Source organism: Micropterus dolomieu, linkage group LG14, assembly GCF_021292245.1.
Source record: "Micropterus dolomieu isolate WLL.071019.BEF.003 ecotype Adirondacks linkage group LG14, ASM2129224v1, whole genome shotgun sequence".
Classification (NCBI taxonomy): Eukaryota; Metazoa; Chordata; class Actinopteri; order Centrarchiformes; family Centrarchidae; genus Micropterus; species Micropterus dolomieu.
The window spans coordinates 2,483,613-2,503,223 of NC_060163.1; the positions used below are offsets into that span (position 1 = coordinate 2,483,613).

Below are 19,611 nucleotides of genomic sequence, written 5' to 3' on the forward strand. Positions count from 1 at the left end.
ATAACTCACCACTCTGAAACTCTTGCTCCAGTCCATGTTGCTAAGCTGGTAAGGGGAACATGTACAGCTGAACTGAAGCTGTGTTACCGGCTTCTCGCTGACCCACCATTCTCTGCTTCTGACTTGCTAGTATAGTCCTTAACTAGGAACTGCACGTGTGCAACTCCCAACAAAGATCATGTAGAGGCAAGATGTATCACTCCACAGCTAAAATGAAGCCTTTAACACACAGGATGATAAGAGGAGCTGCAGCAAGGTGCAGTATGACAAAAAAATATGGTGTTTTTTGCAAATTAAACCATGTAAACCTGTTCTGGTACAACCCCTAATTAAGAAGCAAACAGAGCATACTGTATATAAGAAGTGGATGTAGTCATCATGACGTCACCCGGTGGTTTGTGGACTGCTCTGAAGCCTCGAGTTTGGCCGTTAGGGTGCCAAGTTTTTGCAACCAGCGGCAACGGACCAGGTCGCCATGGTAACGACTTGTCAATCATAGATAATCCAGCCCTGAAGCACACTCTGCATTATGGTCTATTTTCCACTAAATGGAACCATAATTTACTTAAAATTGAACATCATGTTTTATTGAAGAAGACATGAAACTAGCGTTTGAGACCATAAACTCATTAGGAAAGTGTTTACTGAGGTAATAAATCAGGTGAGAAGTAGGGTCATTTTACCATTATTTCTAATGGAACCATACTTCTTTTGCAACCAGAAGAGTCTCACACCTCCCTTAAACCTGCATTCTATTGCGGGACTCCCGCATTGGATTCACATCTTAGACCGGAAGCTTCCCGATTGAAACAGAGGAAGAGAGAGGCTGCAAATCCAGCTGATCACACAGACTACATCTGATATCAGCCGCAACTGCAGCTGGAGGCTCCATGAGTAAAATCAGCTGATTGCTAATTGCGCCATAAAAGCTCTAATTGATATGGTAGAATGCAGTGATTGATTGGTGACAATTGATGTGAATAGTAAATAATGTACAGAGTAGTGTTAAATGATACCAGAAGATAAACCAACAGAAAGCCAAGCTTGTGGAGATAAACTTGCAACAGTGACGAACATGCCTGGGACGGAAGCCAAAGGTGAAAGGGCTGTTAAAATCTTGCATGGACTTACTAGTGGGTGCAGGCACAAGGTGATCTGTTTACAAAAAGTATCGAATGAAGTACTGGTTTGAGACATTTCGATTCTACTCGATATTTCGGTCGATAAGTTAAATGTATCGCCACTCGATAGCCATCCCTAGTAACGACAGATGTCTAGTTTGCAGGCCTCATCATGTGTCCTTGCTGTTCTAGTCAAACATTCAAATTACTTTGAGCTACGGTAAAAAATCAAAAAATGATTTTGAGAGGCCCTGTATGCAGGGTGGGATAGTAAAACTGACCAAATCGTTACGTTTGTGAGAATATGTTGAGTGGTCTACTGACCTCTGTGACTACTACCATGCACAGACTTAGCTGTAGTGGTGCATCAGAGCAACAACAACAGAATGTAGTTCTCACCTTAAGACAAAATATTGTAAATTCAGACATAGTGCTAGGAGCTCCCTATCTGCTGGACCTTGCAGTGAAAAAGAGCCCCTTCCTCTTCCGAAGAATTTTATCCAGTAAATTATTAAGGCTAATAACTGTACCTTTAGACCAGACCAGCACATAGAGTACTTTGCAAAATGTCATAGCAGTGCCTGTTTTCAGGGCAAAAAATACAAAAGATTGTATGGATTTCAATGCAATTTGATGTGTTTTGACAAGTTTGTATGCATTCCTTTCATATTAAGCAAACTGTTGTTTTGTAGACGGAATTATTTTGCACATTGCATGAACATTGCATGAACCTGACCATTTGTGATACCTTAATAAAATTAAGGATGATCGGCATCATAGCCATCACATCCCTTCAGTCTATCCATGTCAAGGTGGATTCATTCTGGCCACTTGAGGGCACAGGAACAAGCTTAAAAACACACATCTATGACAAGTTATTGCCTTATAAAACTGTTATGTCTATGACGTTAGCAAAAACAGATGGCTACTTACACATCCATCAGACACAGAGCAACATTAGCTTTCATTTGGAGCTGTTTTTCTGGCCACCAGATTGATGTAACTCCATATCATATCATAGATATTTTCTTTAGCTGCTAAATGCTTCACTATGTTCTCCAGCTAGTCTGTAACTGTGTACTGTCTGCTCTTTGGTGCCGGGCAGGGGTGTACAATGGGTTTTCAGAGTTTATGTGATGACAACAGAGATTCGAATATGCAGTCCATATAACTAAACACTGAGCTAAAAGAGACTAAGCAGCTCTAAAATGCTGAGAAGGACTGAAAAGGTGGGAGATGAGTATCTGAGGATTTGTCACTATGAGTGACACCTGTTACATTAAATATTACGACAGAACAGCATTTTAGCTCAGTCCACAACTTCTTCTCGAAGTTGCTATATATGTGTCACACTTTTTACCTAGTTTTACCTAGTGGATGATTCATCCACTAGAAAGCACAACCAATATGTTTGTAACCATTCACATTTAGAGGTTCTTGGAAACAGCTGTTGAGAAATTACCACAATTATCACAAGGTCCATTTGTTCTCCTGTTCTACAGCTTTCCATCATGTCACATGGTCATCAGCAGAGTTTCGTTGAATTTTATGACAATGCTCAAGTTTCCATGTTTCCGAGTGCTGGAGAGTTCCAGCTTTTAAGCCAACATATTCTCTGGAGAAAAAAAGGAAATCTACAATTCTATGACACCTGGATGAAGTCAATCTACTCATAAGGATCATGTAACATAATCGAAAGACCAGAATATTATAAATTATAGACCTTGTGTTGAGTGTTTTTCAGGATTCTGTTTTTTATCCACCCTGTATAGGCCATTGGCAAATTGTTTTTGCAGATATTGTTATTTATTTTTAACATTATTTCTGAATATATGGTTGAATAGACTATCACAATCAATGAAATCATCAACTCTATGGTAGTGTCCTCAATCCGAATGGATATAATGGCAGTCTATATAATGCTCAACCATAACATAATAATGTCAGGAGCAGAGAGAAAGGGGGAAGCAAGCACAGTCAGAGAGATTTAACTAAGGCTTTTAAATCTAATTACCCTTTTAAGGCTACTAATATGGTGTAAACATTGTAAGTACACAAAGCTACCATGTTGGGTGATGAGGCAACAATGTATCAGCCTCACATCCTCCATTACTGCACGTCTGTGCTCCTGTCTTTGTGTGTGCGTGTGTGTGCGTGTGTTTGCGTGTGTATGAGACAGTGACAAAGAGACAAAGAGAGAGGCAAATAGAAATGATGTAATTGTATTTGTAGTGAAAAATAAAATCATTCCCTATCATGGACCAACAAAGTCATATCAGTATACATGTAACGCATTCAGTAGGAAATGGCGTATATCCGCCATTGCTGCTCGTTGCTTCTTCTTCCACCTTGTAGACACACACACACACAAACACACGCGCGCGCACAGGCTGCGAATGACGTAGGGCTCATTCTGCGAAAACACCGTCAGGTTCGCGTGGACGTCTAGTTAAACCGAATATATTTCAACTTTAGTGAAAGTTGTTTTAACTGTTTTCTACATAACTATGTCCTGCGTGGCACTAGTTTGGTATTTGACAAGCAATACATATTCATCCGCTTCTACATGAGTGTCAAGAGCGCAGCAGTACCCGGATGGACTGTCATGGCCGCCGTCGCTGTGGTTCCATAGAGAGGAGAGAAGGAAGACAAATGTTTCTGCTGTGTGTTTTTCTACCATAACCTCCTTTTTATAATGTCGGACGTTGACGGGACGCCGCCTGAACTTCCATCGAGTTAATAGTAAGAAGCAACAGATTTTTTGTAACTTTGAATATCTTCGCGTGGGTGGGGGCTTTATTTTGGTGTAAAATAACTGGTTATTAAAGTCCACAGACACTAACATTGTCGCGAAGTGGTTAACATATTCTCCGTGTATCGACATATAAATTGCCACAGTGCAAAAACATGTCAGTGCATAGTCTGGACTCCTTTGTTGCTGTCTGTCTGTACAGCCTTTGATGCTCCCACTAATGCAGCGTTCCCTCGCGTTTCCTAAACTTAAGCGACTATGGAGCAAGTCACTCGAAAAAGTACACACACAGTAAATTCAGCTTTCGATTTGTAATGCTATGGCAGAGATTCACCTTTTTGCAACATGTTGTACTTGTCCCCGTGTGTGGTACTGAAGCTGGAATTGCAGTTGGGAGACGATGCAACTTTTCTTCTCATCTCCAAGCTGCATTTATCTAGCCCATTTAGGTTGTGTTGGCCTAGAATAGCCTACCTGTCTGCAGGTGTTCACTAAAGTCTCGTTCTGTTTTATGATATTAGTTTCATATATCCAGTTTTATTAGTAATAATCAAAGCTCAGTAAGCCTGTATAGTTAAAATTGATTTGGATTGTTTAATGTCCATCCTGTAAGTGTGTTATTGAAATAAATTATTTAAATCCACGTGTTTGTGGAAACACTATTAGCAGAAATAAAATTTTCCTAGACTGAAGTAGGTGGTGCAGATAAGTCATAAAATCATGACAGCCATTTTTCCCCCAACATGGCTTCCTCTGACCTACAGGGTTGACAGCTGACAGAGACATATGGGGTTGAAGGCTGATGCAGGTCTCCTGCTGATCTTAACATTAATACTTTGTAAGTGTAAGTTTTTAAGTGTAATGTTGAACTGAGGTGGTAATACAAGTATTCAACACTGTGTTTGAACAGACTCATTTGCATTATGCTTATGTAATTGGGTTGTTTGCATTTATAGAGGGTACTACTATCCTACGTGCCAATGAACCTTTTCCTGTGTTGATTTTCAGTTATCTTGATGCTGCCACCATTACTGTCATTATCTGTTCAGTGTAAAATAGTATTTTTTTAAATTGCCCTTTAACTAATCTGCTGAACAATTTATTTATCTTAGGTCTGCTCCAATTTCCTAAAGCCAACGTGATGTTATCACGCTGCTTGTTTTGTAACAATCCAAAGATATTAAAGGGGATGGCCACTTGTTTTCCACATCAAAGTGCGTTTCCTGGTGATGGGGGGGGGGGGGGGGGGGGGGGGGGGGGGGGGGGGGGGGTATTGCATATTTGAGGAAATATGCAAACGCATTCTGCTGGAAGAAGATGGGAGTGCAGAGAACAGTCCAAGTTGTAAATGAAACCATTGACACACATCTTTATTTAAAAAGAAAACTCCCCTTGGATTGGCACAGTCCTTCAATAAGACGGAGGCTGGTACTCTCCCGGTTTCTCCTGGTTGTGGGGGGAAGGCGACTGCTGGTAGCCTGTGGGGCCGCTGCTGACGTACAGAGCAGGCGGGTATGGAGTGGTTTGGTCGTTGGCTGGGTCTATGTAGTCCTGGTCAAACTCCCTGACACCTTGGCAATACCTTCCATACACAAAGTAGCACATCTGGGTGGGAAGGAAAGCTGGGTGAGTCAGCGTTGGGTGGGGCTGAAGACTAAAAGTGAATGAAAGTGATGTGATAAATGGGCTGGAAAGACCTGTCCGTCATGAGTCCAACAGTGTGCAATGTTAAATTCGTGGAGTGCTCTTATAATGGTACTAAACTTTAAAGGAAAGCAGCCAATAGCTCTTTACTGAGGAGTATTTTGTAGAAAATGACTGAAATGAGTAATTATTAAAGATCAATAAATCATTTCAGCTCCACATTTAACACTGGATTAGTTCTGTGATTAAAATGATTCTGACCCTAAAGGCACTGGCTGGGAGATTCGTAACAGTGATCTGAAAAGAAAAACTGTTGATCCTCAAATTGGAGATGCTGTATTCAGCAGATGTGTTATTTCTTTGTGGAAGTGAAGTAGTCGCTTAATCCATTGTTTACAATGTTATGTCAGGCTATTTATTTCTTTAGATGATTCCTCATTCTCTCATCTGTGACACCACGGTGGTGGAACGAGCTACCACACGCCATCAGAGCAGGAGCGTCCCTCTTTAACTTCAAGAAGCTCTTGAAAACTCATCTCTTCCGAGAACACTTCCTCTTATAACACCTCTAACCTCTAACATGCACTTCCTGTGCTCTTCTTCTCCTTACAATTTTTTTTGTATTAATTGCACTATTCGTTAACTCTTACTTCTTTCCCTAGGTAAATTTAAAGGTTCCCTAGGGCATTTTCTTGTAAAAGGAATTTGTTTTATGTTTTTCCAAAGTTACATTTCCATTCTGCGTTTCTCAAAAGAACACATCGGCTCTCTATAATCAAACAAACGTCTGACAGAAAACAAGCTGTACACTCATTTCAATGCAAAGATTGGCATTAATCAGTCTGTATGTGAGCGGAGGCTACAATCAGATCTCACCAGGGCTCGACCATAGCGGTGGCCCGATGGCCCGGGGCCAGTAAAAAGCAACGTCCGGACAGTTGAACTAGCAACTCAACCGCAAAAAACGTTAGTATTTCTTTTTTATTTATTTTTTTTATTTAAACTGATCATCCTGCAGCCGTTGTCCAATCCAGATCTGTAGTTACGTGACAAGTGGTTGTTGGATGTGATTTCTATAATCTCAATCAAGCGGCAACTTCTAGGTCTGAAAGTGAAACCACGCAGACAGCCAGAAGGGGTGAGTCCGCTGGCTGCAAAAAGAAGTCCGGTTCCATTAGAAATAATGGTAAAATGTTGCTACTTCTCAGCTGAATTATTACCTCAGTAAACACTTTCATAATGAGTTTATGGTCTCAGTCGCTAGTTTCAAGTCTTCTTCAACACAACATGATGTTCATTGAGTAAATTATGGTTGTCCTATTTAGGGGGAAAATAGACAATAATGCAGCATGTGCTTTTGGGCGGGACCTGTCAATCAGGATAGAGGCGACTTGTATTCGTTGCTGTGTGTACATTTTTTTTTATTAAATGGCTGTCAGTGGGAGAGAGAGCACGTCATGTTTGAGTCTGTTCGTATGTTTTGTTTTACAAGTTAACAGTATAAGATAACTTAGAAGTCTTTGGTTTTGTTGTAACACTGATAAATAACTATTAGAAGGAGGGCCAGTAAAAATTGTCATTGGGCCAGTATGTTTCAAACCAACTGGCCTGGTGGAGTGGAGTCGGTGTGGACGTACGTGCAGCAAAAGAGAGAATGTGTGTGACATAATTTTGGCCTGTGGGGTTCTGCACAGCATTGTGCTGGATAACAGGATGCCTGTGATGTGCCATACATGAACCTGTGCCCAGCACTAACACAGTACTGAAGTTTAGATATGATTTACAATAGTTAACAGAGATTAGGTGTTACCCATTAACCATTAATACCAAGTATTCCAGGACCTGTGATGTTACAATTGAGGATCGTGGTGGGCTGGCACAGGGAGCACAGGATGCAGTTTCCTGGTTCTGTAAGGCTGCCTTCAGGCAGTGATTCAGACCCGATGACCGGCTATTCGATCCTCAGTCTGGGTCAGTGTCAGGTTGGCGTCTGCTTGCTGCTGCGCCTAAGGTCATCAACACGCTGTTTGAGGTCTGGCAAGCTTTTCTTCATCTAAATAAAAAGAATTGCAGCATAAACTATCATATTATTATTATCTAGTCGTCATCTAGGGCGGCTGAGGCTCAGGAGGTAGAGCGGGTTGCCCATTAATCAGAAGTTCGGCGGTTCAATCTCCCCCAGGCTGCATGTCGAAGTGTCCTTGGGCAAGATTCTGAACCCCGAATTTCCCCTGGTGGCTGTTCCGCCAGTGTGTGAATGTTAGTTTCTGTTAGAGCACTTAGGCTCAGTGTATGAACGTGTGTGAACGGTGAATGCAATGTAGTATAAAAGTGCTTTGAATGGTCGAAAAGACTAGTCCATATTGAACCATGGACATCACTGATGTATAAATGAAATATTCAAACCTCAGCTGGAGTCCTGCTGTCCATCTCAACGCTGACTGCTTCTGTGATTTGTTTTCATTTCTTTTTTTCTATACGGCTTTCCTCCATGTCCCTTTTTAATGCTACTTTTCATGCTGCTAAACAGAAAAGACTGCTCCTTAACGCTTGTAGAGGTTAAAGACTCCACAGGGGACCTGTAAGTCCTGATTGCCAGAGAGATGTTTTAATAGCTCTGATCCCACTGTTACAGTAAAGGGTTTATTTTGTTGTTTTTTTACCGCAAAGTTGATGTCTTAAAGGGTTTCTTGTTTTAGTTTTTATGAGTTTAGAGTCAAAAGGAAATTTTGTGTGCGGTTAAATCTGACAAACCTCTTAGATAGAAATATAAATGTATATACAGTAAGTAGTATACATACTAGTAATGTTAAGTCCAAACTGTATACCACTCAGCAGTGTGGCATGAACTGCAGCTCATGTGGCATGAGGGGTAGGTGATACGAATTTATATCCCGTTAAAGGTATAGGCTATAAGATACAGTAATTGTTCTGTATATGTGTGTGTGTGTATGTATGTGTATGTATATATATAATTTTTTTTTTTTATGGTATAAAATAACCATACTGTACTTTATCACATTTAATTATCACCTTTTATTTGGAACTTCCATACAAATACAAACTGCTCCTGCTCTGTATTTACAGTTTTGAGCTCCTCCGTGTTTTCTTTCTTCTTCTGTGGTGGTTGACAAACCAGCTTAGAGGTGCGTTACGTCAACCAACTGTCGCTCTCACGTAAACACGTTATAAGCAGTCCTGCTGCCCAAATCCCTTTACCTCGCGTTACTTTACTCTACCTTTTGAGGCAGTTCGATTCTCAAGATGACGAGATTACATGAGAATCCAGCCCTGATTTGGTAGTAAGCCTGCCCTGAATATACTGTATAGCAGAGACACTGAGGGGTAGCTCATGCGGTGGAAATGGTATTGCCAAATCTCTACTGGTGGACACATTTCTTCAATCGCAGGATATATAGTGTCATATTGCCCAACCCTGTGTGGCGTGATGTTTTCTGGTTTTTAGTGAAACCAGGAAAGTTGTTCAAGTTCGTAACATTAAACTAATAATAATAATTTGTCAATATAAACACTTTGGTTGAAATCAAGAAAACGATCTTTGTTTTGTTAAACAAAATAGTGTCCACAAATAGATCCTACACAATTTTCCATAGTGTATTTAATTGTAATTAATTTGGTATTTAAATGTAAAATTCTGTTGGAAACTGGAAGTTGTAATTTTGTGCTTATGTTTTACAGGCACCGTGACTACACTACAAGCTCCTCTTCTGCAGAGACATCATGCATTAAATGTTTGGGTTTTTCCTAAAGGAGAACAGGTAATAACTGCTTATTAAATGTATTTGTGCCATTTATTCTTACGTGAGCAATCAAGCTATAACCTTGTAAGGGTGGGAATCACCAGAGGCCCCACGATACGATATTATCACGATATTTATGTTGTGATTTGATTTACAAATCAAATCAAATTTAAATTTGAAATACATTGAGATATATTGCAATTTATTACCTTTTTCCAACTTCTAATTAGGTCCCTAAAGTCAAACTTTGTCAACATCTGTTTATCTAAAAAGATACATTTCTGTGTTTGTTCATATCACTTTTTCAGTCCTCTAAATGGTCCTGTTAAGTCTTCTAGTTGACTAAAAAAGCAATAGATTTTATTATTCTTGTACCAAAAAGTTAAAAGTCCCATCTGCAATTTATATAATAAAATATCGATACTTGGCGTCCGTGTATCGATACAGTATTGCCATGGCAAATATCACGATACTATTATGTATCGATTCCCCCCCCCCCCCCCATAACCTCGGTGTGTGGATGCATTGTGGGACTTATTTTACTTGCTTAGACACTAATTCCATTTTCTACCTTTTAGATTTTATTCAGCAATTATTATATGATTATTGTTTTTAGTATGACTACTAGTGGTACACTTACGACTAGTGGTATATAGACATGTAGATAATTTTGGTGGTTTTGTGAAGTCTTAGATTTCTGCCAGCACCCTTAATACAGTGGAAGTGAAAGGATTTTTTTTCTGGTTCTCAGATTATTGACTTTATGTCAACAGGTATATATTGAATGCTGTGATCACCACAAACTAAATTCTGTGGTTTAAGAAGCATATGTTGTCTTGAGTCACAACTGCTTCCTAACAGTTCATTCTTCTGACGAGCTTATGGACACCTGGTGAAGTCCCTCTCACATGTTTGGTTATTTTTACGTAGTGGTTCTTCAGTCAAGGCTTTCTTTAATTATATATATATTTCATTTATCTCAGACACAGAGTATAATGTTTTACTAAGGAATTGGAGAGACTGTGTTTGAAAGCTGTCAATGTAATCTCACGGGAAGCTTGAGGTGCACTATGCTAAAATGAAAAAAAGAGGCAAATGCATATGTAGTCTCTGAAAAAACCTTTTTCTTTCAGTTAGATTTGCACATTGTATTGAAATGCTTACCGTGAGAGCAAAGAGCAAGTGTGTAAGGAGGTAATTTGCTCTGAGTGTTCTGATTGGTTGGGATGTGTTTCTTCTAACGACTCTGATTGAGCAGTCAGTGACCAGGCAGTATACTTGCCAAACAATGTGTATCACTTCATTTAAAACTGACAACACTGGTATGCAGTGATTCCGTTTTGACTAAATGTCTCTCAATATCTCCAAGTGAGTGTCATGTCAGTGGGGGCTGAGTCAGATTATTCCATTTTTTTTCTGTTTTATACAAATATAGGCAACTCTACAATGATAATTATAATCAAGAAAATAAAAACTATTAAAAATAGTGAATTTTATAGGTAAGGGATTTAATTCTCTACAGAATTACTTTATTGTTGGGATGGCTGTGGCTCCACATATTGAAGTGCCCTCGGGCAAGAAACTAAACCCCAAATAGCTCTTGATGGTTGGCGTGTGTGTGTGTGTGTGTGTGTGTGAGAGAATGAGCAGGACCTTGTCAAGTGTTATGGATAAAAGTGCCATATAAATGTAGCCATAGTCCTCTGGGCACCACCATCTGTTAATAACAGGGAAATTAAACCAAATTAATTAAAACTCAATCATTAATTTGATCAGTCTCTTAAGAAGGAATTGAATTATTTCGATAAATTGACACACCTACAACTTATTCATAAGAGGGTATTTATCTATAGCTAAATAGCCAATAAATCAAGGTTTAATAAGGAAAATTAACAAACAACAGATGAATAGAACCTGATCTTATTTGCAATAGTGAGGTACGTAATCTGAAGGTGAGACACAGCAGTAAGATGCTAACGTAAAGCTAGGGCACTTAACTTCTCTAAATGGGAATTCAAATATTTTATTCAACATTTTCATGACAGCAAAAAAGCGTGGTTCAGCCTACCGTTTTGAAGTGCTGGCAGAGACGAGCTGCTCCAGCTGGCTTTGGCATTGTGGTTGTGTGCAGGGTTTAGGCCGCCGTGCAGTGGGAAGTGCAGTTATGCTCCCAGGTGACTCCTTGTGAGCAGCTGGTCTGGCAGTCTTGTTTCAGGGCTGACTGCAGAGATCCAGGATTTCAGAAAGTTACTTTCAAAATTTGCTCCAACGGTTCAGGTACAGCTGTGGTTTTTTGAATAAAGTACCGGACTACCCTAACTTCTTCAGCTGGGCTTCTACTTGTGTTGGCTAGATAAAACTAAAATAGAGAAATAGTGTGAGAGACTACATTGTAGGCTACAAAAAACAAATTAAAAGAAATCCTTTAAAGGCTTGCTGATAAAACTAGTTAAAACTAATATTGTGCACTGACTTTAGGTGAGGCATAAAAACTTAGAGAGACGGCTGAGGAAACTAGAAAAGAAACAAATTTGTGAGCTCGAAGAGGGTTGAGGCCCAGCCTAACGCTTACATGGTGCAACTCTTAGATGAGGTGTTGCCAAGGGAGGAGTTTTGGCCCGGGGAGGAAGGCTTTCACACTGAAATGCTGATATACTATTATATGAAATTATAATGAATATAGTAATTAATAGATTAAAACTAACAGTATACTATTAACTGAACATTATACCTTTTTATTAATGTTATAATATTATACTACTCATTTATACTTGTTCCTTCACTGTGGCAAAATCAGTATTTTTGGACCGGTGTCAACATTTTTTTAACTTTGTTGAGAAATACACATTTCAAAATGTCAGTATTTTATGTTTTTTTTTTTTGTTGCTTCCATCCATCCATCATCAACCACTTATCCTGCGTACAGGGTTGCGGGGGGCTGGAGACATTGGACGAAAGGCTGGGTACACCCTGGTCAGGTCGCCAGTCCATCTACACATTGACAAAAAACCACTCACACCTAAGGACAGTTTTAGAGACACCAATTAACCTAGCCTGCATGTCTTTGGACAGTGGGAGGACGCCGGAGAGAACCCACGCGGAGAACATGCAAACTCCACGCAGAAAAGGCTGGGGCAACCAGGGTTTGAACCCACAACCTTCTTACTGTGTGGCGACAGTGCTAACCACTGAACCACTGCGGCTGTCTCATATTGTCCACAATAGGTCTAATTGTAATATATGACCTTCTCCAAATCGTGCATCCGTGCCGTGTTCACTGCTACGCTATATAATGCATGTTAAGTTAACATTATGAGTCCCCGGAGGGAGAAGAGTTGCTTTGGTATGCTGCTCCAGCTGGGAAAAGTTGTGGTTCCGTTGTCGAATGATGCAGTCTGGGCAGTGTTCCGATTATGCAGGTCAGACAAAATGAACGCTCCATCATTTGTTCGGCTTACAGAGTTAACAGCCCAGCGTTAACTGGCTTTATTGCTCCTGTTGCTTGTAAAGTTAGCTGGCTGACTTTGTGTAATAGCTGCTGTAAGACAAAGAGATTGGTTCGGTGGGTCTGTTTCAAGCAGACTACACGGCAGAGGAGACCTCTGTCCTGAGGTTCGAGAGCTGAGTTTGAACAACAAAAGGTGAGCCGCTGTTTTTGATATCTGGTTGCAGGATAGTCAGGGGGATATCGGTTATAGGAAGTGACCGGAGGAGAGGTGCAACTGTGAACGTCATGGCTTAAATTTCAAAATAAAGGTTCAGTTTTTCACCCAAAGAACGAATGAATCTATGGAGTCCAGTGCATGCATTTAGAATAAGTGGGAGTGTTCTGCTTGTATTAATGAAAAACACATTTGATTTCCTCTCTTACAGGTATCAGCAGTTTTACAACTATGGAAGAAGACCTCACAATACCTCATGATTCTGCCAAAAACTGCAACATATCAGTAGCAGAGGATGAAAAAGAAAAGGTAAAAGACTTTGTGTATAAGCATTTCAGAGAAGTGACAGATGGATCACTCTTCAATAATGCAGAAGAATCTTCTATTAAGGACCATGGGAGTTCCACCAAGAAGGATAAACAAACTCTCAATAAAACCCATTGTAAAATTCACCAGGGGGCTGTTTTCTCCGGCAAGATTCTGAGTTTTGAATGCTCGGTGTGTAAAGATGATTCAACATATAGCCCTAATGATCTCCTTAAACATTTTCGAGCAGCTCATAAAGGAACACTTCCTACATACCCTTGTGACCTGTGCGGGTTTGTCACGAATGAGTTCCCTGCTCTTCAACGCCATCGGATTGAGCACAGGAATACTCTGGTTACATGTGAGCTCTGCAACGACGATGTTCAGTACTCTCTGCTTCTGCTTACCAGACACTACATCATGTGTCATAGTCTAAATGGACAGTTTAACTGTGACTGGTGTGAGTTTACAACTGTGGATGCAGGTACATTCGTCCAGCACATCCATCATCATAATGAGAGTCCTTGGAAGTGTTCAAAATGCAGGCACATCAGCATGAATGAAGAGGATCACCAGAAGCATATGAAAGCTCACTTGGGTACATTCCCCTTCACTTGTCAGATATGTGGATATGGTGCAGCAAGGAGCGAGTACCTTAAGAAGCACATGGCAGCTGTACACAAAGAGGAGGCTGAGAGAAGGAATGTATGGAAGGCTATAGAAGACAATGGCACTCCAGCAAATTCATCTGCAAGCTTAAAACTTTTGCTAAAAAAGAGTGGTGAATCCCAGGAGGCTCAGAGGATATCAAAAGTGAACAGTCTTTCTGGGAGTGTATCAAACCAAAATGGCAGGCTAATGAAACCAGAAATATCCTTAGAGGAGACCCACCATTTTGCGGATGGAATTGTAGCAAAAAAGGACAACAAAAATTGGGGCAAAGGCTCTCATAACACAGATCAGTCAATGCCAGTAATGTTACAGGAATGTGACAACTCTGCAAATTCTGATGCTTCAAGCCACGCCAATCCTAATGGACTGACGGTTCTGATGGTTAAGAACAAAATCTCTCTTCCCCCCAACTGCACAACCAAAGTAATGGGATTCAAGATGGTTGATGGCAAAAAACATTTAGTTCTCAAAGTAATACCAACAGCAAAGCAAGACTCATGCATGCAGAACCATTCCTCAGTTGAAGATGTGGGCTCCTCAGCCCCAAATCCTGTGTTGAATAAAAGTAAAGTCTCTATTGAGAATGGGGAACGCTTTGATGGCAAGAGCTCAACATCGCATTGCCTTGCAGTTTCACCAAGAAGTGGATCTTGCCTACATATGGATCAAGATGATATTATGGCTGTAAAAGTAAAGACTGAGGAGGAAGAAACCTCTGTTTGCAACTTTGATTCCATCCCACACAGAGTTGATGTTGAGGAACAGACTAATCCTATGCTAAATAGATCTTTGACTTGTGCAGATACGTTATATCCCATGACAAATGAGTTTGATCATGTGTGCGCCCAAAGTCACCCAAGTCAAAACACCTGCTCAGAGAGAAGTAAGTTTGATATCTCAATCTCAACATGTAACTCTGATGCAAACAGCCAAAAAAGCAGCAATACTGTGTGTGCCGGTAAGGTCACTGGTTTATCTCCACCTTCAAAAGTTGCTCAGGAAACATTACTTTCCAAACAAATCTCGAGAAAAACAGTTGAAAACTGTGGGGCAGCAGATGAGTTATCAATGACTGATACAGTAGCAGACAACTCTTCCTTTAACACTATAGAAAATGAAGATCAATCTTCTCACAGTACTCCCGAAAAGGATAACCCTAACAGGGTTAGAACTGAAATTAAATATAAAAATGGCCAGCAAATCTTTAAGAAGCCTTCAACAAACCAGCCTCCGTCAGAGTCATCCCCACCTATTCCAGGCAGCAGCAGAGAAAGTGCCATGGGTTCTGAAAACTGCTCACAAAATTCACCAAACCAAGAAGTATTTACTTTTCACAATTATTCCAAGGAGACATTCAGCACATCACCTAACACTACCCAAAATATTGCCCATATGTCTGAACATTCAGCAGAAAAAGAACTTATTTGCGAGTCATCTCAGTTTAGCTTGACTTTGGCAGAGTCTCCAGAACCAATCACAGAAAGTGGCAATGGAGAAGACTCAATTCAAGAAAATATTTGGGAGGGCATAAGCAAAGTGTCTGATAGTGATATTGAGGTTGATGAGTGCATAGCTAGTGTTGATAATTCTCCAACGGAGGATGAAAATCCTGAGTCAGTGCTCCAAGACTTTAATATTATCAAAATAGAGGAGGAGAGCATTCCTATATCCAAAAAACAGTCAGAAACCAACTGTAGTTCAACTTCCCTGGGCAGTTTTGTGGAGGAACATTCAGACGCAATCATAACCAAACAACTTAATAAAGAAAGAGTTGGATCTTCTAGTGCAAGCAATGATTCTTTAAAACAAACGAAAACAACTCTACGAATTCTTCAATTGCCAGAGGGTAAGCAATCAGTACTCCTTAGGACTACTGAGAATCGATTTGCCATGCCATTGCAGGTCAAGGCCAACCCAGGTTTCAAACTGATAACGAATTCTGCTAACCCTCAGATCAATTTATCTTACATGAAGCCAGGGTTAGAAAGATCAAGTAACCCTACTGGCATAACCCTTGCTCCAAACAGCAGGATAGGTATCTCGGCACCAAAGGCAGGAGCCACTGAAAAAGGGACATCCCTTCTCTCTGCTGTTCAACCAGGTGTTAGCACCACCTCAAGTCACTACTTTATCAACAGCCCAACTTTTAAGGGTCCTGTACTCCTTTCAAGCACACCGCATAATACACCTACAGACAAGACAGCAAAGACGCAGCCAACTTGCTACTTAGTTCAGAGGTCTGTTCCATTTGTTCAGACCCCCAGTACTCCTGGGCTCAGATTGGCAAGTGCACAATTACCACTGAACTCACGGCCAGTTCTGGCCATGCCCATGAGCTCTGCAGACAAACCCAGCACTCTGCAGACTGGTCGTCAGGCGTTCTTGCTCCGATACATCTCTCCACCCAAATCAGGCGTACTATTGAACAACCAAGATGCAAAGACTGGGGCTCAGTATAGCCAAACCAGTGACAGTACTGGAAACAAAGTCATATTTAAAATTGTCACTCCTTCTGGTAGCCTCCTTACAAGTGGCGCTCCCACCTCAAGCAGTCAGCCTTTGTTTTTGGCCACCAGACCTCAGACCCAGTGTTTTTTAGTGTCATCAAACAAAACTAATGCAAAAGCCTCAAGCGGAGTAAAGAAACTGATCACCATACAAAATACTGCACAGAAAGATGTCAAGGAATCTTGCATTTCACCCTCTCAGATGAATGTAAAGGTACCACAGTGTGAAGCAGAGAAACCTATCCTAGCCCCAAGGCCGATTCGGCCTCCAAGCCAAAGGAAAAGGCGCAGGAAACCATTATTTGATGAGCTTCCAACAACGGTGCATAAAGCTAGAAGACTCACAAATAAAGTACTGACTGAGAGAGAGACTACTGTGTTATGGAAGCCTGTAGCCAAAGAAGTTGAAAGGAAACTGAGACTTGCTCCTTTCAGTTCTCTACAGCAGGTCAAATGCCCACGTAGATACCAACCTGTAGTGGTGCTCAATCATCCAGATGCTGACATTCCTGAAGTGGCCAATATCATGAAGGTAGTGACCAGGTACAAAGGTGCTGTTACTAAGGTCTCTCTGTCTCAGAAAACAATCGAAGCGCTCTCTGAACTTGGTGCTCTAGGGAAGAATACCTCGATAAAAGGTGTGTCGTCTCACAGCGATGATCCAAGACCTAGGCCAGTTCGGAGTTCTGTCCGAGAGCGATTCCTCCTGAAACTGAAGTTAAGGAAAAAAAGCAAAAAAAAGTACGAGGTAGTGGAAACTTTATCAGGTTGTAGACAAGAGCCTGTGGTGTTTGACTGCTGGTTTTGTGGTCGGCTCTTCAACAGCCAAGAACATTGGATTGGCCATGGCCAACGGCACCTGATGGAGGCAACTAGAGACTGGAATAAACTGTTCTGAAAGTTTTCCATCACCTTTAAATGGGTTGATATTCTGTCCTTTTCGAGGTGGAACAAGCTGAAGTTGTATATTTTTAATGACCTTCCACTATACGTTCAATTTCCGTTCCTGTAAATACATATTCTTAAGTGAATCATAGTTTATCTTTTCATAGGCATATTCTGGTAAATTATGTACTGCAAACATGATTTATATCATGCATGCACAGGTCAAATTGAACTGTGAAAATGGTACACTGTAATTAGGAGTTGTTGTAAGAGCACTAGGTTAAAGAAAGGGGGCAATGTCAGCAAATGTTGTATGCAGAGTTGGATTAATTACTCAGGTGATTTCATATTAATCTGGTTTGTCATTTTTGCTCATAAATTTCAGAAAAGCATAGGCCTAGTTTAAGGGACTTTTGTATCTGCTTTTATTATCCTGCACATGACAGGAAACTGTATTTGTATAGCTTAACTCTAAAGCTTGTAGACCAATTCAATTGTTTTGCGCTTGTGATGAATAAACTGTTTAGTCCAAAATATTCCTTTTTGTATGATGATTTAAGTAAAGGGGTATAATTTTACACTATTGTCAGGATTTTGTCAACCTGTAGCATGCATTTGTTATAACTAGACAGTAATCTCTTTAGTCTGCCAAGTGTTGAAAATAGACAGGTGATTTTATAAAATACTTTCTTGTATCTGTACTTGAGAAATACACATCAGCCCACTTTACACCCTATGCAGTTTTGACCTAACAATATCTTTGTGGTAGCGGCTTAGGCGGTTTGTTGTGAATCATGTGAATCCACATTTGATTTCTGTTTACTTATAAATATTAAAGGTCCCATGAATTTGCTTTCAGATTGTACATTATTTGTGGGTTGCAATGTTAATTCATTAAAGTAGACGTTGGTGCAGGATGTTAACATCAAGAGAGACTAAATATAGCAATCTTTCAGAAACAACATAGAAATGTTTGTCAAATGGGGGCTCGGTTGGCATCTACTTCCAAAACCTTTAGATGCCAGAGCTGAAAAATGGCTTCATTATTTTGATCATTTATAATTGGAATTGTAAAGATTATAATTAAAGATATGTCAATAAGGGATATCAACAATGATTAAACTAGGGTTCTAACTAACAATTATTTTCACTATTGATTCATGCTGCTGCTGATTATACAATTAATCAAGAAGTTAATCTGTTAAATGAATGAATATGAAGAAAATGCCTTGCACTATTTTCTAAAGACCAAGGCGAGGTACGACTGTCCAATAGCCAAAGATATTCACATAATACAAAGGAAAGCAGCAAATCATCACAATTTAGAAGCTGGAATGAGGCAAAGTATGGCATTTTTGCTTGAAACATTTCTTTAATGATTAATCAGTTATCAATAGTTTTAGCTAATCGTTTCAGCTCTGCGTAAAACATATTTCATCCTTATTTATACCGATTTTAGTTTGTTGTTTAGCTACTGTCCGAGAAACTGAAAAGTTCCTGCAGATATTTCACATTAAAGCCTGTCGGGAAAGAAAGAGGCTATGCCCTTAATACCATTGGAAGGCTTTTAATCTGAAACATCTGTGCAGGAAGTGTAACTTTTTATTGACAGTAGATTAACAGAAATTTGTTTTTAATAGCAAAGTGTAAGTGATTTGTAAAAATTAGTGAATGAATACAATATTTCTGTTCTAGAAAACAAAGTCAGAGCAGTAGAGTGGTAAGAATGACATGGCTTGTTCTAACTTGGTCCACTACCACAGCACTGTGGAAAATGGAAACATTGTTTTTGCCCCTTGAACCTGTGTTACTGCTGCTAGTGCTGAGTATACATATTAGTTTTATGATGAGAGGGGATCACAATCCCAAATCTTGTAGTGGAACTACAAAATGCGATGGTTGAGAAAATGTAAACTGTACAGCAATAGATGAGGTTGGATATTAAAATGTGAAACAGCATTTTTGACATACATTTTCTGTTGAAGAAAGTGCACCCAGAGACCCAAGAAAAAAACACAAAGGCATTTTCATACCTTTTTTAAACGGTTCTTGGTTCAATAAGAAGTTTCTTGTTAATATCAAATACTTTCAGAAGTGATTTAATAGTTACTGTCATGTTTGTTTTTCATTCTCTGTAGACATTTTAAGTGTAGTAGGAGCCCTGAACATAACCCATGTGTTTGGCAATAACCTTTTATTGCATTAATGTTGTACTGTAAATCTGCTCACTGTCATCATTGAGTCCAGTATGCTGCACATACATTTGTTTGATTTTTACATTTGGCATACATTTTTGTTATG

The 19,611-nt window shown here is 40.0% G+C and overlaps 1 protein-coding gene across 1 annotated transcript; it reads left to right on the forward strand.

Annotated features, from left to right (window-relative positions):
* Positions 1-3,504: 3,504 nt before the first annotated feature.
* Positions 3,505-18,163, forward strand: si:ch211-214e3.5 (zinc finger protein 518A). Its single transcript, XM_046069232.1, has 3 exons — positions 3,505-3,863; positions 9,217-9,296; positions 13,152-18,163. Exon 3 carries the CDS (start codon positions 13,172-13,174, stop codon positions 17,321-17,323), a length of 4,152 nt encoding a protein of 1,383 aa, XP_045925188.1. The 5' UTR covers positions 3,505-3,863; positions 9,217-9,296; positions 13,152-13,171; the 3' UTR covers positions 17,324-18,163.
* The last annotated feature ends 1,448 nt before the right edge of the window (positions 18,164-19,611 follow it).